Source organism: Schistocerca serialis, chromosome 12, assembly GCF_023864345.2.
Source record: "Schistocerca serialis cubense isolate TAMUIC-IGC-003099 chromosome 12, iqSchSeri2.2, whole genome shotgun sequence".
NCBI classification, from domain to species: domain Eukaryota; kingdom Metazoa; phylum Arthropoda; class Insecta; order Orthoptera; family Acrididae; genus Schistocerca; species Schistocerca serialis.
Window position 1 is genome coordinate 56,535,047 of NC_064649.1, and position 12,977 is coordinate 56,548,023.

Here is a 12,977-nt window from a genome sequence, read left to right on the forward strand (position 1 = left end):
TATGTTGGAAATAATATTGACTTTATGTTCTATTTAGGGCAACGGCCTTGTCGCAGTGGATACACCGTTTCCCGTCAGATCAACGAATTTAAGCGCTGTCGGGTGTGGTCGGCACTTGGATGGGTGACCATCCGGGCCGCCATGCGCTTTTGCCATTTTTCGGGGTGCAATCAGCCTCGTGATGCCTATTAAGGAGCTACTCGACGGATCAGTAGCGGCTCTGGTCACAGAAAACCATCATAACGACCGGGAGAGCGGTGTGCTGACCAGACCCCGCTCCTATCTGAATCCTCAGCTGAGGATGACACGGCGGTCGGATGGGCCACTTGTGGCCTGAAGACGGAGTGCTTTTTTATGTTCTATTTCAATTTTTTGAGATCATTATTCAAAGTTACTGTGATCAATAATTCTCACGTTAAATGAAATAATTTTAAATAGCCAGGCAGCCTATCAATCATATGTTGCCGTCATCGCAGTCAAGGTGAGTGCTATCCATGAACCTACGACCGAGCGATATCTCTTATGTTAGGGACACAGCTGCAGAAGATGCAAAGTGAATGGATACAAGATATTCGACATGTCTGTGAACTGTACATGGCGACATGCAATTTCCATGGGAAATGTCTTGCTGTCACAAACAGCCCATATCGTCACCTTTTCCGCGGCAGTGTCAAGAGGAGTTGTTGCACTGGGGCAAAACCGTGATGTGTTAAAGAGGTTCATATGGTACATTATCTACAAGTCCCTGCTGATCGACCTTAATAGTAGAAACACAGAGATTCAACACAAAAATCAGGAATAAACGTAACCTAACGAGACATGGTGGTATGAGTTGTCCGTCAGCCAGTGCTAAATGAAGTGATGGATGAGTTGGCAGCATATAATTCTGGATTGAATTTTCCAGAAATGACTTCATGGCGAAATGATGCATTATCGAGGTGAGTTGTTAATACACGCTAAAGTACAGGTTTTTTTGTGGACGTGTCCACAGTGTTTGGCACTGTTTATTTGGGCGCCCCCCGCTTAGCGCTTAATGGGCGCCGCATGTTTTGCATTCAGAGTGCGGCCGGCTGCAACAGGTGGATCGGACGCCGGCAGGCGCGCGAGGCACGTCCGCGCGATGTATGCCGGGGTCCCGTGTTCACACCTCCTCGGCGTCGCTCAACTTCTCCGCCTCCGCCAGCGGTGCCTTCTTCTCCTTCGCCGGCTCTTCGTCCATCATACGCTGCCTCTCCGCGTCTCGGCGTCTCTGAGGAAACACAAAGATGCCGACATTTATAAACATTATACTAACCACACAGGACATTCGTGAATTTAGTTATTACAGTGAAGTTTTCTCTCTGATGGGTCCGCAGCACATATCAGGCCAAAGCACAACATATCTATATACATATGAAACTGAACTCCGTCTGAAAAGTTCTGGGAAGGCCCAACGGGACCGACCGGCCGCCATACCATCCTCAGCCCACACGCGTCACTGGATACGGATATGGAGGGGTATGTGGTCAGCACACCGCTCTCCCTGCCGTACGCCACTTCACGACACCGGAGCCGCTACCTCTCAATCAAGTAGCTCCTCAGTTTGCCTCACAAGGGCTGAGTGCACCCCGCCTACCAACAGTAATAGGCAGACCAGATGGTCACCCATCCAACTGCTAGCTCAGCCCGTATATATATTACGAAGGGCTTATTTCAATAGAAAGGTTCATCTCCAGCAAGAAGCCATATGCTTTAATATTTCTGATATCTCAACAGTAGATTTTTCGGTGCTCATTTAACTTTAGAACTCTGTATCGCAGAAGGAACAAAAATGGACTCGTGCCACTATTGAAATAAAACGCTCACTATAGCTCAAAAGTTTTCGAACATCCTGAAACTAAGATAAAAAAAAGTTAGTTATCAGATTCAAAGCTAGTTATCAGATTCCAATACGATTTAGCTATATTGTTCCCCCAGTGTCATTCTCAATATAACGTTTAAGAGGAGTGTTCCACGTTTTTTTAAAAATTAAATCGCTCAAAACACAATTTTCCGTTGTTATGCTGCTCAGCTTCCAAGCATAGCATGGAGCTAAGTATGTATTATGATGGTATGATATAATCTTTCCTCTCTCGATGGCCTTCATAGGACTAAACAAATATGTACAGCCTCGCGGGATTAGCCGAGTGGTCTGGGGCGCTGCAGTCGTGGACTGGGCGGCTGGTCCCGGCGGAGGTTCGAGTCCTCCCTCGGGCATGGGTGTGTGTGTGTTTGTCCTTAGGGTAATTTAGGTTAAGTAGTGTGTAACCCTAGGGATTGATGACCTTAGCAGTTAAGTCCTATAAGATTTCACACACATTTGAACAAATATGTAAACACGGCTACAGGTAGGAAAAGGGCACGTAGTTGTGCACGAGATATCAAAAAGTTAACTTCGATGAGAGCTCACTGTAAACATCGATAATGGGACGAAGAAAGGAGCTTCCAAAAGAAAAACGTCCTGATATTGTGTCTTTACGTGCAGTCGATCTTATAATGCAAGAAATAGCTCGTCAAAAACATATTTCCTTGAAATGTGCCCATTACACCTTGCATAGACATGCGGATACTGGCTAGAATATGGACCGACCTCGAAAGGGCAGGCCGAAAGTCGCATCAAAAAGTGATGACAAATATACTGGGTGGTCCATTGATAGTTACCGGGCCAAATATCTCACGAAATAAGCGTCAAACCAACAAACTACAAAGAACGAGACTTGTCTAGCTTGAAGGGGGAAACCAGATGGTTCTATGGTTGGCCCGTTAGATGGCGCTGCCATAGGTCAAATGGATATAAAATAATATTATACGATAAAAGTATATTGCTTACGTCTATGTTGGTACTGTGTTCTCTACAACATATGCTACAATATCTTATTGTGCTACAAGAGTATAAGGCCTGTCTGTATTAACGATTTTTTAAGTTTATGTTTCAATACAGTACAATTTAAAAGTATATGGCACACATATAGTATAGCTTTTGCCTTTCATCAGCTATTATGTATTAGACTGTTGCATTCTGGAGCGTCCTTTTGATTACCCCTCAGGTATTCTTTTATATTATACCTAACGAAAAGGTGGAAATTTCAGAGTACGAATCGTGGAATACACGTGGGACTGCGAGAGCAATTAGTCTACATGCTACATGGATCTACCAAACCGTCCTGATTGCATAAAATGTTTATTCACATGATCGATTTTGGTTCCTCTAGAACCATCTTCAGATCTGGAATTTCGGTTACAGGAGTAACACGTCCACACACAGTAAGCTTCACATGCTGCGTGTTGCTGTGTGTGGACTGGTTACTCCTGTAACCGAAATTCCAGATCTGAAGATGGTTCTAGAGGAACCGAAACCCGTCACGTGAATAAACATTTCATGCAATCAAGACGGACATTACAATAAAAATTCTACATAGAATACTCAAACGACATACAATCAATACTTTCGAAGAACTTGAAATCCACATCCGCACAAATGTGTACATAAGAAAAATCTTAATGAACAAAAAGAACTAAAACATAAAGAATGTTTTTGAAAATTTTACTGATACCCTAAAAAAATGGCTAGAAATTCAACGCCTCATGACACATAAAAACATTATTATAATAAACTTATCAGTGCTGACTGATTTTCCGTGAATAAAATGCACTGTGAACATATAAACATCACTACAGAGAGCTGACAAACAAACAAGATATTGTAATTCTTCAGGCTTTCCCGGCGATCTAATGACATCTTGGGTTTACGGGTTTTCTACCGGATATCAGCGTCGTACTTGCACGATATTTCGGTAGCTTAACTCGTTACCTTCATCAGGTGCGACCTGAGACAACTCGCAGCGAGCGGGTGCGGACCGCAGAGGGAGAGCCTGGTGAAGGGGGAAGGCCACCGGCATAAATACTGGACCAGGTCCACTCGAGGAGTAGTCTCAGGTCGCACCTGATGAAGGTAACGTGCTACGCTACCGAAATATCGTGCAAGTACGACGCTGATATCCAGCAGAACATCCGACAACCCGAGATGTCAAACAAGATATTATATGAATGCCACCTCGATGGGCTACGAGTCGACTACTTTCAGTTCGGATGCATGTTTACGTTCGACCTCCAGCTGGAATCTAAAATTAGAGAGCACGGGCGACACGGACTGCAGGCAGGTGGCGCTAGGTACGAGTGTAGGCAACCCTGTGAGCATGCCGACGTAGTCCATGTATTTGCGATAAAAGCTGTGTCCGGGTGGCAAAATTGTTGACGCAACTGCTTAGTAAGCAGGAGATCCTGGGTTCGAATCCTGGCCCTGCACACATTTTCACTGATCAACGCTGATTCCATATAATGTCCCAATGTCACTGGTATCATTAGTTCATTCCCTTTTCTTTCCTCTCTCTCCCATTCATTATCAGTTTACATAATATCATCACAAACAGCTATCAGTCCTATTACAAACACGACCTGATACAAAAATTACTGGAGTTTAAGTGGATGGAAAACCAGCAGGTGGCCTTCGATACTTTGATGGATGCACTGAGACATGTTCCCATGCTGGCTGCCCAAATCTGACCTCCAACTCTGGATACTCCAGAAGCAAAATGGAGAGACACGGTCTACTGGTTATGTATACCGTTCACTGACTCTGGCCAAAGTTAAGTATTCCACGTAAGAGTTGGAGGTACTCATAGACCTGTTTTGTCTCGGCACCAAGAATTTGAACTTTAAACTGACAACCAGGCGCTGACTGGATTCTGGCTCGCCCTTGTAAAACCCACCGCATTGCTTGTTGGGCGGTGCATCTATAGGCTTTCGACTTCTCGATGAGGCATATTAGGGGCAGTGAGAATGTGGTGGCTGATACACTCAGCTGCATGCATGTTCGACGAACAATGGGCGGACGACTTCGTTCGACTCTCTGACGAGCTGTGAATCGTGAGAGCTGTTGTTGCTGAGGTGCTGACTTTGTTCACCAACAGAGAGGAGGAACAAGAGGCAGAGCCTGAGTGTTGTGCTCTTAGGTGGCGAGTTGCGTGGGCGAGGAGGTTCTGGGATATCAGATCACAAAGGGGGTCTTGTGTTTCAGGCCTCGACGGGGGGATCGGTTGAAGGTTTCTCTGTCCCGTGCCTTAGTGCCAGCATCATGACTCCCTACTAGGAGGACATCTTGCCACACACAAGACCACACACACAAGGTTAGACAGGTCATAAATTGGCTCTCTGTACAGATATTAGGCGGCTAGTCTGCCAGGCATGTAAGTTAGCGAAACCAAGTTCAGGAACCAGAAGGGACTGCTGCAGTTCTCTCTGGTACAGCGTCCCATGGCAAGATTATTCATTGGTTATGGGGATCTGTACTCAGACCAGGTATGATATATTTTTGTGGCCGTTGTCGGTTTCACTAGGTTTTTTTGGCTGTGTTCGAGTAAGGATAGGGGAGGGGGGTGACTACTAATACATCTCAAATATCTAAGCGGAATATATTCGCCTTTGCTTCCCGGGAATTTCGGCGTTTTTGCTTTCAGCATGGTGTCACCCACGTGACAACTATGCCATATTACAGTCAACCTTCTTTTGTCGAAAGGTTTAATCGAAACTTAAAGGCAGCGTTGATCACATTCCGTGCCAAGGCGCAATCCAAATGGAATCGTTCCTTGCGATGATTGAATTTTTCTTTCAACATGGCAAGACATGAGGCCCATCAGGTCACCCCTATTGCCTTGCTTTTTGCCCAGCTTTCCAATTTGCGGGGCACTGCGGATTCACTTCCCGATAAAACATCACCCAATGTTCTTCAAGATAAACGGGAAAGAGCAAAGAAGAACATCTAAAAAGTCCATAAGAGAGAGGCAGAGCAGTATAACCGTGGATACGAACCTGCTATTTTAAAGGAAGGCGATTCGAGAACGTTAGCGTTGCACTTCGTTTCCCTTTGGCGGATCTCCGGGGTGCTCACCTCGGTCAGCCTCTGCATCCATAACGAAGAGGCAGGGCAAGTCCAGATAGAACGTTAGCCAAGTCAAACGTGCTATCCCCAAAGGACGAAGGCTTGTCGGTCCATCTTTGCCCTAGCGGTCGAGTCTTTTTTTTTTTTTTTGGGGGGGGGGGGGGGGGGGCTGAGCCGTGCTGCAAGGTCGATACTTCCCAACTTGCAGGTAGATACTTCCAGCCCGACTTGCGAGTACGTCTCTACTGCTGCTGTGTGACGCTCTCTTTGGTTTGTTTAGACAGAGCAGACTGGGGCAGCCCGTAGAGGGAGATTCGTGGTGGTTGCCGTTGAAAGAGGTCGCTGGCGGTCTGGTTTGGCTACGACGCACTCAGTGTGGAAGGGTTGTTTTGAGCGCGCTGAGCGAGTAAGGAGAAGCAGTATAAACATGCCATGGAGGCATCGTGACCAGAAGAAGTGAGGCCTGTGGAACATACTGTTTTCCACATCTCCCCGTTGGTGCTGGTTTATCCGGAGGACAAAGGTTCAAATGGTTCTGAGCACTATGGGACTTAACATCTGTGGTCATCAGTCCCCTAGAACTTAGAACTACTTAAACGTAACTAACCTAAGGACATCACACACATCCATGCCCGAGGCAGGATTCGAACCTGCGACCATAGCAGTCGCGCGGTTCCGGACTGCGCGCCTAGAACCGGTAGACCACCGTGGCCGGCGGAGGACAAAGCCTTGCTGCTCCTAAACTGGGTGAACGCCGTAATTATCCTCGTGCATTGGTGGCAGCTTGCTCGTTTCTCTGTTCTAGTACATCACTTTCTTTTTTATTTCGGCACGTAGCCGTATTGCTTATTTAATGCACCTTTGGAGTGTTCATGTCGAACTAAGATGACTATAATTCCTTCTGCAGCTTCACTGAAAGTTTGTAACATCATCACAGAATCAGCCTGTATACACACATACATTTACAGGCGCCGGCGTCTGCAACTTTGACGCCGTGAACTACTTAAACCTAACTAACCTAGGGACATCACACACATCCATGCCCGAGGCAGGATTCGAATCTGCGACCGTAGCAGTCGCGCGGTCCCAGACTGTAGCGCCTCGAACCGCTCGGCCACTCCGGCCGGCAGTTGGAAAGTCACGGCGTAGATTTCCAGCTATTCGAATAATCCTCCTATAGTCCTTGCTTTTGTTAGAACTATTTCCTTTTGTTATACAGGAAGAAAAAAGAATTCTTTAATTGTGGTGTGATATATTGTTGAAAACCGCCTTTAATCATACTGACTTCATTTCCTACTAAGACAGTTAAGGTACGTTTTGCGCTCTCTGGACATACAGCGGGGCTGGGAAGGGTACGTTTACGGCGGCAGTAACCGCTGACCTGAAACATAACTTGCTACTCACGTTATCAGAGCACCGGGGAAAATTACGTTCCGAGCAAGCAGAGGAAACTACTTATCTTTCCAGTTGGGCAGATATTTACAACTACTCGATTTGTTCTCGTCTGGGTGAGAATATGCAAAAAGACAGGCGTTATCTGAGATTCACCCGGAAATTGGAATACTTGATGGGACTTAGCGGGATGGGACTTAGCGACGTAACTCGCCAGACAGACCACTTTGAAGGCTGCAGTTGGCGTTACACATTCTGCGGGGGAAGGGGGACCTAACTGCTTCTCCGGCGAGGTTATCTTCACTAAATATTTCCTAAAGCAAGGTTTAATTTGGAACGAAAACAGGTGTAGGACAATCAGAGAGCGAAAATTCTCTCCGCTGTAAATGCCAGGCGCTCGTCAGCAAAAGACACTTGAACAGCCTCCATGCCAACATAACATTTACCATGGAAGTAGAAAAGGACAAGAAACTGACATTTCTAGATGTGCTGGTCACAAGGGACGGCGAAAACCTGGTACACAGCGTGTATCGGAAACCGACACACACGGACCGATACCTGCACAAGCTGTCAAACCACCACCCGAGCCAGAAAAGAGGCATGATTAGTACGCTCGTAACGAGAGCAGGACGACACCTGAAACGGAAATGCAACACCTGGAAACTGTCCTGAGGAGCAATGGGTACTCCACAAATTACATTAGAAGTGTGACACAGCCAAACACTCGGCGAAGTAAGGAACCAGAAAAAGAAATGTCGGGTACGGCCTTTCTGCCATACATTCCCAGAGTGACGGACAGAATCGGCCGTACGTTGCGCAAACATGGCGTAAAGACGATTTTCAAACCGACAAGGAAGATCAAAGAGTGTCTTAGATCGGCGAAGGAGAAAAGAGACCCACTTGCAATGTCGGGAATATACCGTATACCATGCACATGCGGAAAAGTTTATATCGGAATGACTGGACGATCAATTAACACCAGGATCAAAGAGCATAAGCGACATTGCAGGTTGGGGCAGGTGGAGAAATCGGCCGTAGCAGAGCACGCACTGAATGACACCGACCACGTAATAAAATCCGCCGACACGGAAGTTCTGGCTGTAGAGAAGCACTATCACACGCGCTTGTTCAGAGAAGCTATAGAAATACAACAACACGGGAACAGCTTCAGCAAGAAAGAGGAAAGCCTTAAAATAAACGGATCCTGGCTTCCCGTACTGCAGCGAACGACCGTCGCAGGTAGCAAGAGGAGAACCGCACCGGAAATGACCGCGGAGAAGCCCTCGGACGTTGGCGCGCCAGGTACATATAGCTCGGCTCCAATTCACCACGGGCAATGGAGGGTAAAGCTTTGACAATGCCAGCCACTCGTGCTGGCGAAACGTCAGAAAAATCATTAGATGAACGTCGGCCGAAGAACCAAAGACAGAAGCCAATAGGCAGTTTATCAACAAGTGGCCACGAAAGCCTTAACAATTTTGTAAAGAACAGTTTCTTGTATAATTTCTGTACAACATAGGCCATGAAGGTCAGAGACAATGCTTCGATTGAACGCTCTCTTCCGTTTTTGTTTCGTCTAGCGGTAGGCCGCCATTGTAGCGCAGTCTGATAATTAATGTAAGTTTTTTCTGTAATTTAGCAAAATATAGTAGAAATTGTTATTAGAAAGTGTGTATTATTGACTTACTTGTCACCTCTCATGGTCACAACCATTAATTATCACTAACCAAGTTTTTTCAGAAGTTCGAGTTGCAGGGAGGTGGGCTTCTCTAGCAGCATTTCGTCGGCCTTTACGCTGACGATCTTTTATAATTAATAATTCATGTTATAATATTAAAAGTAATTGCGAGAGACTTCTCAGTTTTGATCTTCCATTAATATAAAAGTTAAAGAGAGTAGTGATAGATTCCATTTACTAAAATTCACAGCACTGAATGAGTTCAGTATGTTTCATTTTGGCCGCTTAACGGCAGATGAAATTCTCTCCAGTTTTGCCTTCAGATAATGAACACGAAATATTGAAAATCTTTCCTTTCAATAAGCTCCGCTATATCTCAGTTAATCTTTGTGAAATTTGGTACATAAATAACCAGTAGCCCCTGAGACCCATATTAATAATTACAGTTTGCGTAAGAATACGCATATTTTCTTTTCTAAATAGCAGCGCTCACGCAAACTATTTATTAGAAGGCGGTGAGTCACGCATTGTGTTTAAAAATATTATATCGGACGTACTTCGGGGCAGCCGATGTCCGTACGAGTGTTATTGCGATATAAGTTAATTAAAAGTCTCATGCTACCCCGCGATATTGAAAGACACCCCAGTCAATAAATCATAAATAATAATATATACAATATGTAGTGTTGGTAGAAGAGCCAACACTGTTTTTCTAGAGGAGGCCGAAATGCACGCGTTTAATTACACGCTGACTGGCTTGAGGTCTGGAACAGGGCAATATCTTGAGAATTGCAAATAAAGTACGTAGATGATGTAATACTTAACTTTAATCCACAACTGTAGAACATCGCTCTTGATGATACATGCTTCACATAATAACTATCAATTGAATACGGCGCCTTGCTAGGTCGTACCAAATGTAGCTGAAGGCTATGTTAACTATCGTCTCGGCAAATGAGAGCGTATTTGTCAGTGTAGCTTCGCTAGCTAAGTCATTGCTATGAACGTCGGCTGTACAACTGGGGCGAGTGCCAGGACGTCTCTCTAGACCTGCCGTGTGGTGGCGCTCGGTCTGCTATCATTGACAGTGGCGACACGGGGGTCCGGCGTGTACTAATGGACCGCGCCGATTTAAAGGCTACCACCTAGCAAGTGTGGTGTCTGGCGGTGACACCACACAATATGTAATAAAATCACGGTAAATGTATTATAACGTGATACCATGAGTCGTGCAACAACATAATTTTGTAGCTACATTTAACAGAATATGTGGATACCATCTACAAAATGTGTTGCGAATAGAGTTCAAAGAAATAAGAGATTTAAACGTGATGCCTGCTTAGCTGGGTGATAACGTGCTCGCCTTCCATGCAAGCGGGCCCGGGTTCGATTCTCGGCCGGGTTGGAGGTTTTGTCCGCTCGTGGACTGGGTGCTGTGTTCTCCTCATAATTATTTCATCCTCACCACCGGCGCTCAAATCGGCCAGTGTGGCGTCGACTGAAATAAGACTTACACTCGGCGGCCGAACTTCACCGCATGGGGCCTCCCGTTCAACAATGCCATTCGATCTATTCATTACGTTTCATGTAATGTTATAATTTTGTAGCACACGCACGCACACATTCATTCATGTAATGTTATAATTTTGTAGCACACGCACGCACACATTCATTCATGTAATGTTATAATTTTGTAGTGCGCGCGCGCGCGCACACACACACACACACACACACACACACACACACACACACACAAATGTATACAGGGTGGTCCATTGATCGTGACAAATATCTCACGAAATAAGCGTCAAAGGAAAAAACAACAAAGAACAAAGGGGGCAACCAGATGGCGCTATGGTTGGCTCCCTAGATGGCACTGCCATAGGTCAAACGGATATCAACTGCGTTTTTTTTTAAATAGGAACCCCCATTCTTTATTACATATTCGTGTAGCACGTAAAGAAATATGAATGTTTTAGTTGGACCACTTTTTTTCGCTTTATGATAGATGGCGCTGTAACAGTCACAAACGTATGGCTCACAATTTTATACAAACACTTGGCAACAGGTAGGTTATTTAAATTAAAATACAGAACGTAGGTACGTTTGAACATTTTATTTCGGTTCTTCCAATGTGGTACACGTACCTTTGTGAACTTATTTCTGAGAACGTATGCTGTTACAGCGTGATTACCTGTAAATACCACATTAATGCAATAAATGCTTAAAATGATGTCCGACAACCTCAATGCATTTGGCAATACGTGTAACGACATTCCTCTCAACAGCGAGTAGTTCGCCTTCCGTAATGTTCGCACATGCGTTGACAATGCGCTGACGCATGTTGTCAGGCGTTGTCGGTGGATCACGATACCAAATATCCTTCAACTTTCCTCACAGCAAGAAATGCAGGGACGTCAGATCCGGTGAACGTGCGGGCCACGGTATGATGCTTCGACGACCAATCCACCTGCTACGAAATATGCTAATCAATACCGCTTCAACCGCACGCGAGCTATGTGCCGGACATCCATCATGTTGGGACTACATCGCCATTCTGTCATGCACTGAAACATCTTGTAGTAACATCGGTAGAACATTACGTAGGAAGTCAGCATATACTGCACCATTTAGATTGCCATAATTCCGCACCATACATTACCCCGCCAAGATCTCTGATGTTCCACTTATCGCAGCCATCGTGGATATTCCGTTGCCCAATAGTGCATATTATGCCGGTTTACGTTACTGCGGTTGGTGAATGACGCTTCGTCGTTAAATAGAACTGTACACTACGTTCAAAGTCGTCGCCATGCCATTCCTGGTGCATAAAAATTTCGATCACAATAGCCATACATCAACACGATATCGACCTTTACCGCAATTAGTAAACGGTCCATTTTAACACGGGTAATGTATCACGAAGTAAATACCGTCCGCACTGTCGGAATGTTACGCGATACCACGTACTTATACGTTTGTGACTATTTTAGCGCCATCTATCACAAAGCGAAAAAAGTGGTCCAACTAAAACATTCATTTTTCTTTACGTACTACACCAATATGTACTAAAAAATTGGGGTTCCTATTTTAAAAAAAATGCAGTTGATATCCGTTTGACCTATGGCAGCGCCATCTAGCTGGCCAACCATAGCGCCATCTGGATTTCCCCTTCGAGCTAGACGAGTTTCGTTCTTTGTAGTTTTTTCGGTTGACGCTTATTTCGTGAGTTGTTAGGCCCGGTCATTATCAATGGACCACTCTGTATATAGAAAGTTGCCGGCCATCACAGGTTCAACTGCGGACGCGAGAAAGACTATAAATTCACTGGATGCTTGCATCAAGTGGGAATGGATTGGATGAGCAGAAGCTTTGGAAATATTTTTGTTAAAAACGAAAAGCATAATGATTTTCTTTGAAATCAAACAAGTGTGAACCTCTACGCATTATGATTAAAACTGAAAATATACGAAAAAGCTTATCATTCTCGTTGCTTAAATTTATGGTATCTGTAACTACACTCCTGGAAATGGAAAAAAGAACACATTGACACCGGTGTGTCAGACCCACCATCCTTGCTCCGGACACTGCGACAGGGCTGTACAAGCAATGATCACACGCACGGCACAGCGGACACACCAGGAACCGCGGTGTTGGCCGTCGAATGGCGCTAGCTGCGCAGCATTTGTGCACCGCCGCCGTCAGTGTCAGCCAGTTTGCCGTGGCACACGGAGCTCCATCGCAGTCTTTAACACTGGTAGCATGCCGCGACAGCGTGGACGTGAACCGTATGTGCAGTTGACGGACTTTGAGCGAGGGCGTATAGTGGGCATGCGGGAGGCCGGGTGGACGTACCGCCGAATTGCTCAACACGTGGGGCGTGAGGTCTCCACAGTACATCGATGTTGTCGCCAGTGGTCGGCGGAAGGTGCACGTGCCCGTCGACCTGGG

The 12,977-nt window shown here is 45.5% G+C and overlaps 1 protein-coding gene across 1 annotated transcript in view; it reads right to left on the minus strand.

The window, feature by feature from the left end:
• Window positions 1-347: 347 nt before the first annotated feature.
• LOC126427928 (uncharacterized) overlaps window positions 348-12,977 on the minus strand; it is a 153,676-nt gene continuing 141,046 nt past the window's right edge. The window contains exon 9 of the mRNA XM_050089822.1: window positions 348-1,249. Within this exon, the coding sequence (XP_049945779.1) occupies window positions 1,142-1,249 (108 nt within the window). The 3' untranslated portion in view covers window positions 348-1,141. The remainder of the gene's footprint in view (window positions 1,250-12,977) is intronic.